The sequence below is a fragment of the Echiichthys vipera genome (genome assembly GCF_963691815.1).
Source record: "Echiichthys vipera genome assembly, chromosome: 13".
Taxonomy (NCBI): Eukaryota; Metazoa; Chordata; class Actinopteri; order Perciformes; family Trachinidae; genus Echiichthys; species Echiichthys vipera.
The window spans coordinates 21134845-21154149 of NC_139838.1; the positions used below are offsets into that span (position 1 = coordinate 21134845).

The 19305-nt window shown below is 42.6% G+C and overlaps 1 protein-coding gene across 5 annotated transcripts in view; it reads left to right on the plus strand.

Moving 5' to 3' along the window:
* The window catches only part of LOC310955661 (RNA-binding motif, single-stranded-interacting protein 3), a gene marked incomplete at both ends in the record, with an annotated part of 278373 nt that overhangs the window by 113913 nt on the left and 145155 nt on the right, over window positions 1–19305 (plus strand). For all 5 annotated transcript variants that reach the window (XM_083925620.1, XM_083925623.1, XM_083925621.1 and 2 more), the window contains 2 exons: window positions 1805–1962; window positions 17378–17436. In XM_083925620.1, coding sequence (XP_083781746.1) covers window positions 1805–1962; window positions 17378–17436 — 217 coding nt within the window. The remainder of the gene's footprint in view (window positions 1–1804; window positions 1963–17377; window positions 17437–19305) is intronic.

The window sequence follows — 19305 nt, forward strand, 5'->3', positions numbered from 1 at the left end:
TAAAAAACTATGAACATCTTAAAAAGCGAAAGAGTTCACATGTCAAGGTGTTTGCATGGTCAGTATTCAGAGAGACTTTCATCATGACTTTAACTTTTCTTATGAAGACTTGTGACCTGACATGGACATCGCTTACAGTCTGGGACTAGACTCAAAATTTTCCTCAAATTAGTTGAAAGTTCATTTGTAGTTCCCCTTAGGATTCAAAACAGCTTTGGCGATGGTGCGTCATGCAGGGCTGTTTTGGCTTCCATGTGAAAAAGGTGTTTCTGTGTCATCACGTGACAGCCGTGTGTGTGTGTGTGTGTGCGCGCAAACACAGACGTGTGTACAGTATGTGTGCATCCAGCACAGCGAGTGGCTGCCCATCAGTTCCACTTAGCTCAGCGTGGTAATTGGCCATCCATTGATGGACGTGGCTCCCTCTTCACGCTCCGGGGACCCCAGCTCTTTGTCTGAGGAGTGGGAGGCAACACGCTGGCATGGCACACACGATTAAAATAGCGCATCAAATCAGCCATGCTTCGCAGCCACTGCTAATGTGTGGGGCGGATTGGTGTGTGTCTGTCTAGTGTGTGTGTGCGTGTGCGTGCGTGTGCGTGTGTGTGTGTGTGTGTGTGTTTCTGCAGCATGGTATGGGGTCTTTTGGTTCTCCTTGGGGAGGTTAAGGGGTTGAGATGGTTAACTGGAGCGGGTGGTGGTATTTAGTCATGTCCCCTTCTATCCCTGACCATTTTTTTTTTTCTCTGTTTCATCCATCACTCACTTACTTTATTGCAGTGTGCATCGTCTCTTTCTCTCTTCCCTCTGTGCTCACTCTCTTTTAGTGTTTATCTCACTCTCTCCCTCTTTCCGCTCATGCCCACAGGGCCCTGCTTCTCTCTTCCTGTCACTATGTGCAGTGTCCCTGCAATAGAGATATAAATGGGCTGTGAGCAGGGGGCCCTGACTCCTACACCATAAATCTACACTAACAGCACAACAGGCACATGAGGAGAGCAGGGGAGGGGAGAGAGAGGGAGGGTATCACATATCTAAAACATTTTTAATATATTTTGGAAGATAGAAATTATACTCAAAAAATAGGTCCGTATTGAGATGTTTATGAAATAGACTGGAGAGGATTAGTGCCTCATATATCACACCCGTGGAGGTGTAAATTGTTTTACAGTGTAACAGAATTGGTTTTGAGTAAGCAGGAAGATGCCATCATTTGAAAGTGTTGGAAACCTTGGTGAAATGTTTACTTAAAATAAAAAAAATGTAGAAACTGTGACATCTTGACTTCAATCCCATGTTCAGAACAAAGAACCACACACTGACAAAAGCGCTTCACACGCAACTCATTGCAATATACTGTACAAAGGTGACAAAAAGTGGAGTAAAAGTTTATGATTTTTTTGTCATTGCACAGACCTTTTTTTCCTCCATGAGAATATTTCCCTGCAGTGTTTTTGAAGCTGGAGTGAGATGTTTTTCTTGAAATTGCACTCATTAGTATCTGCTCTTGGGTTGGATGTTTTCATCTCTTAGTGACCCTGATGTAATCACCTCGCAGCCTCGCAGCCACCCTAAAATTGTCTGCCCTCATAATTGCAATGACATTGAACTAATAGGGACTGCATCTTCAAAAGATATATTCTACCCACTCCTTCTAACACTTTCTTCCGCTGTCACAGATTTTTTTTTTCACACCACACCTCTGGGTTTTAAACACTTTCACTGATCATTAGATGTCTTAAAGATTTGACCTATTTTATAGCTGTTTCAATGTATGTGTTAATCGTTCCTTTCTCTTCCACAGCAGCCCTATGCTCCACCCCCTCACCCCATGGCTCCTCCCAGCCCTAGCACCAACAGCTGCAGCCAGGGAGGGGCGGAGCAGCTGAGTAAGACCAACCTGTATATCCGAGGCCTGCCACCTGGGACCACCGACCAGGACCTCATCAAACTCTGCCAACCGTAAGTACAGTTAAATACTGTCACACTTGTCAGTGCCTCTATGGGGTGTAATGGACCATGCTATGTGTCTCATGGCTGTATATATTTTAGCAGTATATAATGTGCAACATGCCTTCAGCTCATAATGTTACTGTTGCCTACATAAATGTCATTCACTTTAATGTATTTAATGTGGAAACTTTGTGTTCCCGTATTAATCTTTCCATATATGCCATGTAAACTTTTTTATAGAAACAAATGATTTTTTCATTTTTCCTCTGTAGAAAAGTTTATATTTAATGTAATGCTTATGGATGAGAAGTCAAATCCATTCTGAGTACATAGAGGTACATCTATATATCTATATATATCTATATATATATGTCATCTCAAGTTTGAAATGATAAATGTTCACAAGAGGGAGAACTTTTATGTTCTTATCCCGCAGCCCACACTCATTGGGTTATTGGGGAGATTACCCTGACAGGATCACATTTCAGTAACTAACTGAATAAATAGCTGACAGGCTGGAGACACGAGAGACATCTTAGACAAGATGGAAAACCAGTTTGCGTTTGGAGCGTTTTACAGTAGCTGTAGCTCATGGGCATCAAACCATGACACTAACAACCAGGTCCAACGTCATTCAAAGACGGTCCACCTGGCCACCAGTTGTAGTCAGCTCGCCGGCTCAGAACCGGCTTATTCTTTTTTTTTCTCTGTCTTCTTGCAATCCGTCACTTGCTAAATTATGAGATACAATTACTCTACCTTCCTTCCTTCATTTAGAAAAAAGATCGTAGAATACAACTGTGTATTCAAGAGAGCTCATAGACATGTGATTGTAAATGTGTTTATTTATAAAATAGACTGTTAATACAGTTTAAATACAAAGCTGACCAAAGACAGCTTTTTTTGGAAGGGGCTCTTGAAGAGAAAGGCGCTTAAAGTGTAAAGAGTGGCTCAAACAAAGGGTGAATACAGGTATATTCAGACGGACAGTTTATAATAAATTAATGTGGTTATTGAACATTAAAGCATGTAAACATGTAGTAATTTAAAGTATGAACATTATATGGAACATTTGGGGTACACCATAGGCTGCTACATATTATAAATGTATTATATTTATATAGGTTTTATATGTAGGCATATTAGAACCCACAGTTGTCATCTTGTTAGACAGGCACAGCTACTGTATTTGGACACAAATCCCATATTAAAGCTCTTCAATGTCAAACTGATCGAACTAAAAAGTTCACTTTTCAGAAGAAAATTACAGGCATGAAAAAAGACCCATGTACAATACCTTGCACACCCCATTAGACTGCTAGTGTTTTTTAAGGACACACACAAAGGTACTCATATAAAGCATTGCCAAATGTTCTTGATAGACACACATGCACACACATGCGCACACACACACACACACACACACACACACACACACACACACACACACACACACACACATACATACACACTCACACATGCCTGCACACAGCTCAATAAGGCCTAATAAAGCTTAGATTGGACCACCTCCCCCAGGAATCGCAGACCAAGACCTCATCAAGCTGTAACACACAGTCACAGGGGCTTTCTTTCTCTCTTCTTTGACTCTCTCTCTCTCTCTCTCTCTCTCTCTCTCACACACACACACACACACACACACACACACACACACAAGCAGCTTTGTTCGGCTCCATTAGGCCCTTTCACTTCTAAAATGGTGAAAAGGGGGTCAAGATCATTAATGGAGACAAGGCCAGTGGATTGTGAAATACAGGCCATGAGCGAGTGTGTCTGGTTGCATAACCTTTTCTTGGCCATATTTCCAGAAATGTCCTGGTCAAACGCAGCCAATTATTCAATGATCCTTAGGAGATGGGAACATGCTGTCCAGTTTATTTGGTAATGCTCCTGGTAGCTGTGTCATAAGTCATGCATTTATTCTTGATACTGACCCATCAAAATTCCATTAGCGTGAGAGGCGGCCCGATAAGATTTGGAAAAGCACTCAGCATTTTGACATTGCATATCTCTCGTTTAGCTTTTGCATTCACCCAGTTGTACAGAGTTGGACAGTTTCAATTTCATTTCTAATTCCATATGATCTTGAATATTTTGAGCATAACTGTTTGGAAGGGCAAACCGTGTCAGAGCTTATGTAAAATACCCCGGTAGTGTGCGTGTTTGTGACTCCAGATTTGCATTCTAATACATTGCTTTTCTCCCGGTTGTTATGGAAAGCCACTGACTCTGTCTGTTATTGCTTGGATCTACCTTGCTGTCCTCTAGTGGCTGTCCTCTTGTTCCACTGTTTCCACGGCTCCTCTCTCTCTCTCTCTCTCTCTCTCTCTCTCTCTCTCTCTCTCTCTCTCTCTCTCTCTCTCTCTCTCTCTCTCTCTCTCTCTCTCTCTCTCTCTCTCTCTCTCTCTCTCTCTCTCTCTCTCTCTCTCTCTCTCCCATCCTTCCCTCTGTGTGTATTGCCTGCCTAAGAGCCCCCAAGGTTGCCCGAGGTGTGCTGTGCCAGTGAAAATCCAATGCCACTGAAACATTAATTAGCCAGACTGTGTTTCAGTGGCATGCGGGTGGCAGCATTCTAGAAAAGGTCATGTAACTGTTCTGCAGTCTGCAGCACCCTGGGTCCCCCTCAGGTTTCCCCCAGATGCCTAGTCTTCCTCAAGCACCCAGCGCTTCCCCTCCTAGCCCTGACCTCTCCCACGATGGGGCTGAGGCCTGGGTTCGTTGTGTCACAAACATTGAAAAGCAGCTCTTGCCACCCTGGTTCGCCACTTTCTCAAAAGCAAACAAGTTGCTGCCAAAGTGATGAATTCTTGACAACGCGCCACACCGCAGCTGCTGATTGGAGGCTGTTGTAAACTGCCTGAGAGATGCCAAAAAAATAAATGCCTTTTACTGCGGTTGTAACCCCCTCCTTGTCAACTCTCTATATATAATTGCCAAGATCCTGTTGCATTTTCAGTTGCCCTCATCAAGGCCTCCCAAAGTTCACTGTTTTCACTAAAAATACAGAAACAAAGAAGTTTGAGGTTTAAACAAATACATCAAATCTGAGCCATTTCCTCAGCGTTGATCCTTTATTATTGCATTAATAATATGTGTTTACTTACTTCAAAAGAAAAATCTTCCATTGAAGAGACTGCTGTAAAAATGCTGTAAAAACATTTGGTGATACTGACTTCCACATGATGTCTGCAGATGTGATGTGATGTCATTGTTGATGCAGACTGCTTCAGCTGGCTTGCATCCCCAGCCTTACACACCCTGGTAACCAAGCCTTAAATTGCAGACACGCAAGCATGCAGTTCAACAACAACTGAATATGTGATTATTCTGGTAACCAGGGCCGAGATGTCTTTGTGAGCAGCCACCTCCTTCAATCTCCCTGTGGTTACTGGGAGAAAAAAGTAAAGCCTGAAGAAGACCAAAGTTCTCACAGAGGTTGGACTTACATGCAGAGAGCTGTTGAACGAGTAATTAAATCTATTCGGGCGGGTGCTTAATCTCTGTTTTATTCAGATGGCTGGTTGTTGGGTTCTCTGCAGCCGTCAGCCTGATATATGGGTGTAGAGAGGAGGCCAAAGGACTGGAGTGGGGATTGTTGGCTAAACACCCAGATAGTGAGAGGCCTTCCCATGTGCCTGGCTGACTGTATGAGTGGATGGATGGATAGAACAGCCGTTATTGTGAGAAAAATTCCTTGGCCTAACCAGTCAGGTTGAGGCACTGGGCCAACTCTAAGCCCAGCACCAGCCTCATCCAACCAAAAGAACAGCGCAGCCAGCACATCCAACTGAGCCAACACAGCCCCAAAACACTTTAGGGCAAAACAGACTTTATAACCTGATTCACCAGCCAGCTATATTCAGCACCCACATTTTTCTTGTCTGCAATCCACCACCCAGTAGAGTCATAGAGAAGCAGGTTGTTGGATGAGAGGTTGAAAGGAAGAACGTGAGGGATTTCTTTTTTTTCTTTACGAGGGCCCACACCTGGAATAACAGGGACAAAGCAGTTCACATTTTCTCTGCCAGCAACTCGAATCCATAACTCAAACTGCCAGGAAAGCAAAGGAGCCGCAAGGTCCCTAAACCCCACAACTCCTCGCTCCTCCTCTTCTCCCTCTTCCAGCCCTACCTCCTTCTCATCTGCTTCATCTTCTCCTTCTGGTTCTCCTCACCCTATTTTCGTCATGCCTGAGCCACAGCTGCGTCCCTCAGTCACACTGGCTTTCCCTTCCATGCCATGGTCTGATCAAGCGTACAGAGTGAGCCAAATCAAGAGTTAATCACCGCCAATTGTCCAAATAACCTTTCCCGTGTGTGCTGAGAGAATGGTGGGGGGGGGGAGCTGGAGAAGAAGGGTAGAGGAAAGGAGGGAGAGAGCCATAAGGTATGCTAAGTAGAGGAGGTGAGGTGAAGAGAAGGGAGGGGTGACCCTGGGACCACCTGTTTTTATGGAGCAGAGGCCCGCCACATTATCCCTAATGACTCTCTGAGGTCCAGTGTTGACATTAGCTGTCCCATAGCTCTGTTTCAAAAATACTGACAAGAAGGAAGAAGAATTCTGAGTAAAAAAAGCTCCAGTCCAGCATCAAAGACAGTACAACTGCACTAGACAAATACATCGGCAAGTATTACCTGCACATAGCAAACATGTTGGGATTTCTGTATAAATGTAGGCTAATGAGTAAAACATCAAACTAACCACCAACTATTATTAAGGTTAACCGTTTTACTGATGGTCGATTGCTCTTAGTGTAATGTTTTTGAAAGTTTATTTTCCTTTTATTTTAAAACGTCCGGATCACTACATATTTTGGTTACAGCTCCTAAAACCCTTATTTAACCTTAACTGCAGTGATGTCGAAGTGTACGTGTTGGTACACTGTGACATCATTTTTGTGGGTGTGGTTACAGGTGCAATGGAGCACACACTGAGGAGAAACAGAAACTTTTAGAGGACAATTAAACACTGATCTTTAGCTTTGTGTGAAGTTGCTCTTCAATCATGAAATTTTAGAAAGATATCTATCTTGGTGTCTGTCTCTAAAATCCAGTATTGGTCCAGTTGTAATCCAAATAGCGTGCTGCTTAATTTTTCTCTCTGAATCCTGTAATTCTCTCATGGTTAATATGTCTCTCCACCTGTCTTTCTGTAATCCATGTTCTGCTGTGCGTCACTCAGGGCATAAAGAGATAGTGGTGCTTAACCTCTGCAAAGTAGCGAGACAGCCACAGGAATGCCCAAACTAAACTCCTCCTACAGCTACGGATTCATGCTGAGGAGAAGCATCTGCTGTTCCTGGAACCAGAACCCACAACTCTCTACGTGTGAATGAACGCCTTTCTTTCTCTCTCTCTCTCTCTCTCTCTCTCTCTCTCTCTCTCTCTCTCTCTCTCTCTCTCTCTCTCTCTCTTCTCACTCTCTCTCAGTGTCATCCTCTCTTCTGCTCTCTCTCCTCTCTCCATGTTTCCTTTCTCCCTCCCTCTCTCTCTTCCACACATCTGCCTCTTCACATCTCTTCATTATATTAATCTCTCCACTTCTCTGCTCCAGTAGACGTGACATAGTCAGTTCACCGGCTGGCCCAAACTGACTTAAATGTAACGCCTTTTTCCTCCCCAAACATCGATTTCAGAGCGAGTGAGAGCAAAAAGGCTGATTTGGCCTTAGGCTGTTTTTTTAAATTATTTATCCCCCCATTACTGTATACATGACATGTAGACGGTTTTCCTATTTAGAATCTGGAAAGAACATCTCTCCCACTTTTGCATTGACACTGACTCTGTTAAAGAGTTAATGATCTCACAATCATTTTCTTGAACAGCATTTTTAGTTATTTTGCATATTTAGTATTCCCTTAGGGTTTAGATGCACACAAAATACACAGTCTTAAGTTTTCTGTGTACGTGGCTGCATTTCACCTCTCTTTGCCTCCAGGAACTAATACCGAAAACCATAGCAACCAATCGAAGATGGTCTGTGTATCCCCCCATCCCCACCCACTTTGCTTTGTATTTTATCTGACTCCAACTGTACAGTGAACGACAGTTTTTAAGCTCCAACAGAAGCAACAGCAGAGTCTCCAGTACAAAAAAATAAAGACTGATTGACGTGAGCGACAGAACCTGAGATCCCTGGACTCCCTGACTTTAACTCACTGTCCTCCCCCTCCTGCCCTCCTTCCCTCCTCCCTGTTTCTTTCTACTGAGGTTCCCTTTCATTTGAAGCCGTATCTAGAAAGCAGAAGCAGCACAGCACAGATGAGATGTGTTCATTTGTGCGTGTCAGACAGCAGTGCGTGACATGAGGGTTTGACAAGTTGGACACTTCCAAACAAACTGGGGGCTATTCTGCAAGGCTGGCTCTAAAAAAGACTGGTGTGTGTTTGTGTGTGAGGGAGAGGTTGTAACTAGCTGTGCTCAGAACAACAGGCTAATGCTTCCTGCCATCACTGTTTCTCTTGTCTCTCCTTGATGCACGCTCAGTTAACAAACACACTACCTGTCTAAACTCTCCCGGGCTCAGTCTGAGGGCATTGTCTATGTGAGGTGAACACCCGCCTCAACTGTCTTGTCCGTTAAAACATCCAATATATTTTTCCCTGAGCTTATAGAGGAAAATACAATTTTTCATATTTAAAAATAATTTATTTTAAGAGTTACAATATTAGAGTCAAGCTCGGTGGCACGGTCAAGCTAACAGGGATCAAAAACCCACATATTTTTCAAGTCCCAGCACCAACTCCGATCCCCTGAAGGTAACCATAGGATAGATGTCAGTAGTTTGACATTTTGGTAAATGGTTGAAAGTCATATTTGAAGATTGATGCAACTGTCATATTTGTCCAGCAAATATGAAGCTACAACCATCAGCTGCTATGCTTAGCTTAGCATAGTGACTGGAAACAGAGCGAAAAGGCTAGCTGTCCAACGGTAAAATATTCTGCCTACCAGAGACTCTGAATCAGACAGATTAACATTTTATATCTTGTCTTTTTCATTTGTGTTTGTTCCGAACACTTCATGGTCATCCATATCTAATTCAAACCTGTCTAAAGTCATTTATCTCTATGCCCCAAGCTATACATGAAATATATTCAAATGAATACAAATGGAGCAGATTTAGCGGATTGATCCAGTCCCATCCAGAGTGACACATACTAAATTGTTGGAGCAATTTACCTGATAGAGGCTATCTGAATTTAAAAACTTTCGCTCATTGAAAATCCCTGAATGCGGAGATAAATTGTTTTAAATCTAAGTTTCCAACAATGAATTGTAAGTACATGCTAAAACTTTTAAATCGCCTTCTTTTCTTTTTATAAATTGCCTGTCTGGAGCTCTGGTAGCCGGGTTGCTGCTTGCAGCTATAATCTATTCCTATTATGTAGAAAGGTGGGAAAGTTTGAATGGTTCTAATCAACTTGTCATCCATTTCACACTTGCCAGGTAAAATTAATGTTCATGAAAAGAAATCACATCAGCAGGGAAATAAGGAAAAATTGAAATCAGAATAGTTGATGACAACTAATGACCACAGAGAGAGACCGGGGCCAGTTTCAGCAGACCGCTGCGATGGCTCACTGGCCAAAGTACTGCACTTAATGGACTTCAAACTGCATGTTGATTATGTTGTTTCAGTCAGATTATAATTCGCTTATATGCTGTTCGAATATCTGAGATGTGCTGCAGTGTTGCCAATGTTTGTTTGTTTTGCCATGAACATAACATTTGTTGAAGTGGAGGACATAAGAAAAGAAAGCATGACCACCTAAGACCTGATTGCCTTTCTGTTCCAAGATGCTTCCCTTTTTTAGAGACGTTAAAGGTTTAAAAGTAAACATTTGGCAGTTTACTGCAAACCAGACAACAAATCACCAGGGAACCCCAGCACCTAAAAAAATGTGATGAGATTCTGCCAAGAAAAAGATAGTGCTAAAGCCAAAAAAGGAATTATCCAATTTGTTGAAGCATTTTGATATATTGTTACTCGTGCTTGCCAACACAGTGATTTGATAGTTATACTGTTATGCTTTCATGATTTAGACACCGTTATTCTTTAACTAAAATATGGATTACCCTACCACACAGCAAAGATTATACGGATATTTGCCTTCTAAAGCACTTCAAAGAATGTGATTAGCCGGGGCGGCCCTATAGCTTTGATCCAACAAACAAGTTTTGACAAGGATCGACTTTGGACTCACTTTGACGTGTCATAATCTCCATGCAGTTCCATGCTGGGATAACAATAAAAGGACATAACTACTAACCTGTCAGCTCAGAGGTCATGATAAGACGTCACTGATATCAACACAGGCTTGGTGGACTGAACAGCTGCTCTGCTTCCTGCCAGGTGTCCGTCAGGATAGTTTGGCCCTCTTCTGTTTACTCCCCCCGCTGTGTCTCTCTCTGTCATATACACATGTCTGTCCCTCTGTTTCTATCTGAATTTCCTTTTGTCTTTGTGCCTTCTTTTTTTTAGCCACCATCCTTCTTCTTATTGTACTACTCTTTAAAAATGTCTCTCATTTATGAATGCTTGACACGTTTGTCGTGCTGCTCTTTCTGCCTTTTTTTCCTTCCAGATCAGATTACAGATCCAGGACTTGAGATTTGAAATTTTTAAAGTTGTTTGTAAACCCTTAAAATACATACGGATATTTCCGTTGGAGATTGTAAAAAAGTTTTGCTGTCCCTGACACGACTCTGAGTTCAGCATGTCTTTAGCTCTCACTTCAAAACTTTAGATTTTTTTTTACACATATATTTCCGGCTTAAGGTTACATCAATACAGATTGTCAGTAGTCGCATAGCAACTGCAGCGCTTCACGGAAACATCTGTCTAATATTTCTATCCAAAAAGATGCCCGGTGGACAGAAGGCCTGACCTCTGTTTGAGCCACAGAGATGTGCGAGCTGTGGGACACGTAGCTGCTTCAAGATGACAACTTTCAAGGGCAGCTGCCATATGCTGCTCTTATACAGCAAGAAGATTCCTACTGATTCTGACATGCACTTAGTCTCACACACACACACTTGTATGTGTGTATATACTGTAAATATACTATAGTACAACATGCCAAATTTGCACAACATTCTCTTTCTCTCACACCCGATTGTTTGAACCTGCTGCTGTGAGATTTTCAATTTCTATCTGTCATCTCTTCACATTTGTATTCCTTCTTACATCCTGTTTCTCCTTTATATCTTTGATATAAAACTATAAAGAAGTCATGTTTCTCTTCCATCTGTTTTCTTCCGCTCAGTCCTCTCTGTGCGTCTGGCACGGTGACACCTGTCTCTTGCATTAGCATCAAAGACTTAACAAAATAAAACACGTTCTATAAAATTGTAGGTTATCTCGAGTGTTACCAGAATAGGCACAATTCACACTATATGTGCAAATACTTTTACTGAAGGAAACAAAATACTTTCTCTACCTACTGCTGGCTAGAAAACAGTCATGACTTGACCATTCCCATTCCAAATCTAAAAACAAGAAAACACAAGTTGTAATTTGTTATGTCATGAAGGTGTTCAGCTGGACTCAAGCCGTTTTTCATGCAGTGATGTCTTGAACAAAACAACTTGACTGGCTCATCCTACAAACTCTTCCAACAGCTGAAATTAGTGTAAATGTTGTCTCTACCTGAACTTATTGGTAGAAATACTAAAATCAGAATGCTACTGTGCAACTGACATTGTATAACTATTACACATGTTTCACTAAAACAATGTACCTTAGCCTATGAAACCTCTGTGGATAATATTTGCTGCACAGAGCAAAAAGTACATCTGGATGTTGGTGCACCTGCTCTTTGTGCAGCACCTTTCCTTTTGCAGCTACAGTATCTACATTCTGCTAATTATTATTCGTAAAGGCCTACAAGAGGTGATACATTAAAATTATTGTCCTCCATAGTGTTCCTTTTGCACCTGCCTCATTCCCCTGCACAGGTGCTCCAAAGGTGCTGAACAGGCCTAAGGCAGAGTGTTCAGCCTTCAAAGCACAGCAAAGCCTCTCTGCATGTGTTTCATTCTTGTTTTCTTATGATCCCTGTTCTTCTTATATTATCAAAGAGTAGGGGTGTAAAAAAAATATTCATACACTTGAAATGCAATATTATGTTTTGTAATACTGTATCGATTCTCAAAAACACTGCATCGATTTTTTATTAACCCTCTGAGAACCGAGAGACTGCCGTCAATCTTGGCTGACTTTATTAACTTTAAGAGGCTGTCAGGCTCTGCTGTACAGCTCAAGTGAAGGTATTGGTATCATATATGACTACATATAACCTAAGGCAATAATCAGTATCAGCCATGTCATGCTTGTTGATAAGGGGGCTAAATAACGCTCCACAGTGAGACAAAATTTTGTCATGACAGTGGTTCAATTCATAGTTCAACCTACAACTGCTAGATAGCTGTTTAACATTGTAACATTGTTTCCATGCGTTACAATTAGATTTTCAAAAAGTACAATATATCACCTTGCTTACAGCTTTACAGTACATTATAATATATTGATCATGACCGGAAGAACGAGGTCGCAGGTACAAGCGGCTGAAATGGGTTTTCTCAGGAGGGTGGCTGGAGTCTCCCTTAGGGATAGGTTGAGAAGTTCAGCCATCCGTTAGGAACTCGGAGTAGAGCCGCTGCTCCTTTGCGTTGAAAGGAGCCAGTTGAGGTGGTTCGGGCATCTAGTAAGGATGCCCCCTGGGCGCCTCCCTAGGGAGGTGTTCCAGGCACGTCCAGCTGGGGAAGACCCAGGACCAGGTGGAGAGATTATATCTCCACACTGGCCTGGGAACGCCTCGGGATCCCCCGGTTAGAGCTGGTTAATGTGGCCCGGGAAAGGGAAGTTTGGGGTCCCCTGCTAGAGCTGCTGCCCCCGAGACCCGACCCCAGATAAGCCGTTGAAGATGAGATAAGATGGGATAATATATTGAATTTTAACACAACAACAACATAAGAACAACCTGACATGTATCATTAACGTTATGGTATTGCCAGATCCTTGCCAATACACAGCTCTATAAAAGAATGGGAACTTAAATGGTATCTACACTATATTCAAGTCTTCAAATACAAAGTCATATGCCGATGCGGTATATTTTCACACACATACACACCTCACCAAGCACATATACAAAGACCTTTAGAGAGCCTAGATGAGAGAAAGTGGTCTTAGATCCTAGTTCAGGTTTCACCTACCTACTGTTCAAGGCGTTGCAGTGTTGTGCAATGACTCACACACACACAAAGCTACAAAAACGTTTGTGAGTGCGTCCAAAAGCTCAGGGCAAGGTCTTAGCACAACACTTGGGTGGTCCATCCATCCTTCCCAGCGCTGTGTACCAGCAACACCACAGTGATGTATTGAGGTTCTGACCAGCTCTCTCTTTTCTGCCCACATACAGAAAAGAGCCACTTCACTTTACCAGCTCCGATGACGGAAATTAAATACGCCTGGATCGTTTCATCCAGCAAGAGAGCAAGAAACGATAGAACTGCAGTGCTGGGATGTCACTCGTGTGCATGCAGCTGCCCTCTTAAAAACGTAGCTGAGCTGTTGGCTCAGCTTCAGTTTTATCACATTTCAGTGCCCAGACAGCTGTCAAACGAATGACATGTTTTAGATCCGCCACAATTTGTACATTTTCATCAGCCTAAAATAGCTCATAAAGCCTCTATTTTCTTTTATAGGCGGTTTCGTTTCTGGCATCTTCTTTTCTAAGGGTTGATCCGCTGTTGCATCAGAATTATTGCCATGGGATTCCTATTAGGAGGGAAGAGAAGGAGAGGCAGAAGGAGAGAAATTAAAGATACAGAGCAGGAAATAGACATGGAGAGGATGGTAAAGAGACATTAAGAGGGAGAGAAAGAGAAAGAGAGAGAGGAGAATTGTGAGAAGGAGGGAGGACAGAGGGCCAGCGGAGTCAGAGATAAGAGGCTGCAAGAGTGATTGAAATAGGATTAGTGGAGACAGTCTCTGCATCCCTGGCCACAGAACCACAGTGTTAAACCTGTGCTTCACAGGGACTGCCTCTGTCACATCAAAGCCTCCACAGGCCTGCCTGGCAGAGAGGCGAAGGAGCCACCGGCAGGGTCGTCCACACACACACACACACACACACACACACACACACACACACACACACACACACACACACACACACACACACACACACCACATACATGAACTGGCTGATCACATTCTCCATCCATCTCCAATATGCATCCATTATAGGCAGGAAGCTGGCTCCTTCCACCTTGCCTTTTCATCTCGCTGCAGTGTCTTTGTGGTGTGCATTTGGACCGCAGAAAGGATGCATTGATGAGCCATCTTTAACATTTAATGAGGCAAGCGGTGATGAGTTGGCATTGGAAAGCTACTGTCTCCTGCTTCCCCAGAGTCCAAACAAAGTTTTTAATGAGAACTTTCCCCTAATTTGTGCCAAAAGCAGTGAGCTTTTTAACTGCTTCCCAGACTGAAAGCATACAACATTTTTCACTTACTTGGGCACCTGTGTGCAAAATAAACCGATATGCATACAGGAACATAAGCTAGCTCAGTCACTTGCATGTAGAGCCCAGTAGTATTGGTAATGACATAAGATCTGTTGGATTTCATATTATTGACACATATCTTATATCCTGGCTTTTCAAGGTGTTAAACACTTCTTTAACTGTATAATTAAATGATGATCCTATTTGAGTGTTTGAACTCCGTGAAAAATGAAGTGGTCATATCTTTCACATTACTGCTCATTTGCGAGCAGTGTTTCTTATTGTTGTATATTGATATTTGAAACATTTATTTTCACCGTTTTTGAGTTTGTCAGTAGGGCCTAGTGCTAATTCCAGGTCCTGTGTGTGTGTGTGTGTGTGTGTGTGTGTGTGTGTGTGTGTGTGTGTGTGTGTGTGTGTGTGTGTGTGTGTGTGTGTGTGTGTGTGTGTGTGTGTGTGTGTGTGTGTGTGTGTGTGTGTGTGTGTGTGTGTGTGTGTGTGTGTGTGTGTGTGTGTGTGTGTGTGTAGTATATACTGTTTATAGTGTATATACAGTATAAATATAATGACATATAACATTATTGAAGACTATACTCGCCGGTTCTTACTTGTAAGTTCCTCCCCAGTGTGTTTCTCAAAAACTGAGTACTGTGGTTGCTAACCCAGCTTTGCATGTTCTCTAATCAAATGAGCACTCACTGTTCCATGTTCATCTTGTCTACTTAGGCTTGAGTGTGTCTCAATGTGATCAAATGTTGTAAGTTAGTCCTGTTCTGTTGCAGTAGTTATGGATCCCTATAGCTAAAATGGCCTATTTATCTGCTGAAGAGAGACAATCCGCTGATTGGTGAGTGCTGTTTCTGTGTGTGTGTGTGTGTGTGTGTGTGTGTGTGTGTGTGTGTGTGTGTGTGTGTGTGTGTGTGTGTGTGTGTGTGTGTGTGTGTGTGTGTGTGTGTGTGTGTGTGTGTGTGTGTGTGTGTGTGTGTGTGTGTGTGTGTGTGTGTGTGTGTGTGTGTGTGTGTGTGTGTGTGTGTGTGTGTGTGTGTGTGTGTATGTGTGAGCTGGTAGTTTTCCTCTCGGAGCTCATCAGTTCATATCCACCACCCACCCCACCGCAGCATGCAGTAAATAGAGTCTCCGCCACTCGTTGAGAAATGGCACAATTATCCCCTGCTGGTGAAATATGGGCCAGGATGCACCACTGCTTCTTCCCTACAGAATATATGTGTGTGTGTTTGTGTGTGTGTGTGTGTGTTAATGTGTGTGTGTGTGTACATCTAACGTCTTTCCTCTGCTCACTCATTGTGATGTGTGTTCAACACACAGGGAGTTGTTCTCGCTTATGTATTAATACACAAACATGTACTGCATACATTTCATTCACAACTGTAATTATACAAGCAAGGTCACAGCTGCACACAAACACACACACACACACACACACACACACACACACACACACACACACGCACACACACCGAAATGCAGTATATGCACACATGCAGATTGGCACACACATACTGTAGTTACAGTATAACAGTGCTTCCCGCCCTGCACACAGTGCAGAATGTTGCAGTTTTAGCTGAGACAAGCAGATAGAATAACTCACTGTCAGTCAGTCAGTAAGGTCAATCTTTCAATATACAGAAAAGAAAAATCATAGCAACCCACTGTGCATGCAGAGCTGCGGTGTCGAAGAAAGAAATGTATTACCTTTCAGTTTTACAGGGAACTTCACCAGTGACATAATGAGAATAGTGGTGGACAATTTTGCCTTTTGTGTTGGGTTTCACGACACAAATACTACATCTTACACATCTTATGCATATTATATCAGTGAAATAACTCAACAATCTTGCACTCTGTTGGTCACTCACTTTATTTATGAGGTTTTGGTCCTCAGACCTTCATCAGGCAACAGTTACATTATGTAGGCAAACAGCACCAGTACCTTATACATAACAACATGAAAAAACGCCAATCAGAGGGTACCAGTAGCACCGCCCAGCATCAATACATAAAGCTCTTCCCACTGTAAACAAGAACAATATGTTTACACATTTAAAAAGATAAAATACAGAAGTAATTCTTCCATATAAAAGGCTGAATCTAACTGAGGATAGAGGATAAACCAAATAGGAAAAATGTCTTATCAAAGTTATTTTACATGTCAAAGGGTGGCTCAATTATATACTTATCATACAGAAGAACATTTACAAAACATTGTTATAGGTCTAAAGATCTCATCGTGAAAACAAAAACAAGAACCCCCACAAATATTCCAAATGCTGAAAAGATACCACCTAGACTATGTCATGAATTTCAAATTTGTAGCTTGTTTTTATTCATAGAAATTGCCGAAATGCAAGTTAACATGAATGATGTGTTCACTTTTTCAAGTGCTAATTAACCATGCAATTGAATAAATGATTATTAATAATAATAATAATAATAATAATAAAGTCTTATTTTCATTATCTCACTGGTGAGAGACTGTTTTTTCATGGTGTGGATTTCAGTTGTGAAAGGAGTTTGGTATTTAATATTCTGTACTGTATACTAATATGACAACTTTACTTTTAAGACTGCTCACTGTCCTTGTATGCTTTTGGACCTTTCGAAAATTTTCAGTGACTCACTCAAATGTCAGAGGGCTGCACATTCATTTGATGTCAGCCATAAACATAATGCCTTTAACCTCAAGTGAGTTCTCTTTCCAATGGCTTTTGACATTTGTGCGACTTTGCAAATTGCTAGTTGCAGCTAAATGGCGGAGCGTATGGAAAATAAAACATCTACTTTAATCATGGAATGGCAATCTTAGCAAACAGCCCCACCAGTCAAAGGTCTGTTGGTCAAAAACACTTAGTTTTATCTCTCTGTCTTTACAGGTATGGAAAAATAGTGTCAACCAAGGCCATTCTGGATAAGAACACCAACCAGTGCAAAGGTAAGGTATTACTTTATCTGTCTTGTACACCCACCTTGTTTTAGTGCACCAGCTATCACTCTTAAGCTTGTCACAGTGAACAACAATCCGTGCCGTAAATTTAGACATCAGCCGAGAAAGCCTTGCACCGTAAATCAGTGATTTAGGGAGTAGCTGGCTTAACACTGCAGGGAGGCTTCGGGTAAACAACCTCCTCTTAGATGCTGCTGCCCTGCTCCAGAGGATAAGCAGCCACTGTCTCATCCCCTCCCTGTCTCCTCTTCGATTTCCTGTTTTCTAATATGGAAGACTATCTTTCTATGTGTTTCTGTAAAAGGTCCATTAGGGCCTGCACAGTAAACGGAGCGCACATGCAGCGATGACATTAGTGGCTCATTTTGAAATTGTTTCTTGAGCACACACGCTACACACATTTACATGCTTAGCGCACATACTCGACCAATTAGAGGACTAACAAGGTAGCTGGGATGAGATTTACAATTTGCTATCATTGTCACACTCACCTTCTCGGGGTCTTGGCTCTATCTTCACTTCAGCCACCTTCCTAGCATGGCTTTAAATACATTCCACACACTTTTCTTTTTTTTGTGAAATCAATTGGTAATGATCAGGAGACCAGCTTCAGTGTAGAAAGAGGCCGAGAGAGAGGGAGAACAAGGAGCGATGGAGATGGGGGGTCAGGGGGGGGGGGGGGGGGGGGGATTAGTGTGCTACTTGCCCCGAGTTGTCTGGCAGCACTGTTTAGGAGCTATTGAAGTTCCATCAATACTTTTAATTGCTTTTTGTGGTTTCCCGGGCTCTGAAATGGGGCCTTCAAAGGTGAACCTGCCTTCTTAACCCTGCTCCACACCTCAGTTTATCCTTCCAGGCATGCTCTAGGTCAAAATGTTGAGGTAAATAACCTATGCCTGTTAGAGGGTAGGAAAAAGGGTTGATTATCTTAACAGGTCCTTTTTTGTGAGTCCTACGGGCGATTAAAGACAAGGCTAGATGCGTGTTCGCAGGAAGGATGTTTCTACAGGTCACAGCACACAGCGCAGGGTGGATTATGGGGAGAAAGACAGTTGAGGGAGGTGAGGCTGGGAAAAAAAGAAGTAGAGGTGAGATAAACCTCTTTCATTTTCTGCGATGGAAGAAATACACTGAGCTCAGTCACAGGTTATCCCTCTCCATGTCCAGCTAAAAAGTCAGCTCAGCAAAGCAACTATGTTGTGTGGGAGACAATGTTTCCCATAAGTCACCCTCCTGGAATACAGCGTTGCAGAGATGCCAAAAAGCAGATGTAAGCAGACGTATTTTATGAGTGGAAAGGATAGTTCTGCTCTGCATCCGATGAGAAAGAGGGAGATGGACAGAGGGGAGTTGTGTACAAAGAGGAAGTAAGATTGTGAGAAGGACTGAGCAACCTTGAAGAGAAAATTACGATTCTTTACTGTTTGAAAGACAAGTTCAGGAGAAGCACAAACACATCATTTCTGCACCTATCTCACGATCTCAGAGCAGGTATCGAAGCATAAACAGGCCAAGCAGGTGTTTTGAAACCTGATGGACCAGCGTTCGTCTGCGCTCCCGGTAACAAAGCGAAATCTACACATCGCCCTGATCTAGTCACGCATTGTTTCCATTCATCCGACCCCCCGACCCTGACACTTGTTTAAATGTCAAAGCGGCGGCTTATCACTGCTGTGCCACCATCACGCAGCGAGCATCCCTCTCTTCCAGTCTCTTCTCCTGCTCCACCTCCTCTCCTCCCCCTTGTGTTATTTGTGTTTAGTTCAGCTCAGTGAGCGCGCAGCCAAACACAATGTGAGAAAAATGGGATAGAGAAGAGGTCAGGACCAGTCATCTCTGCGAGAGAGAAAGATCGAC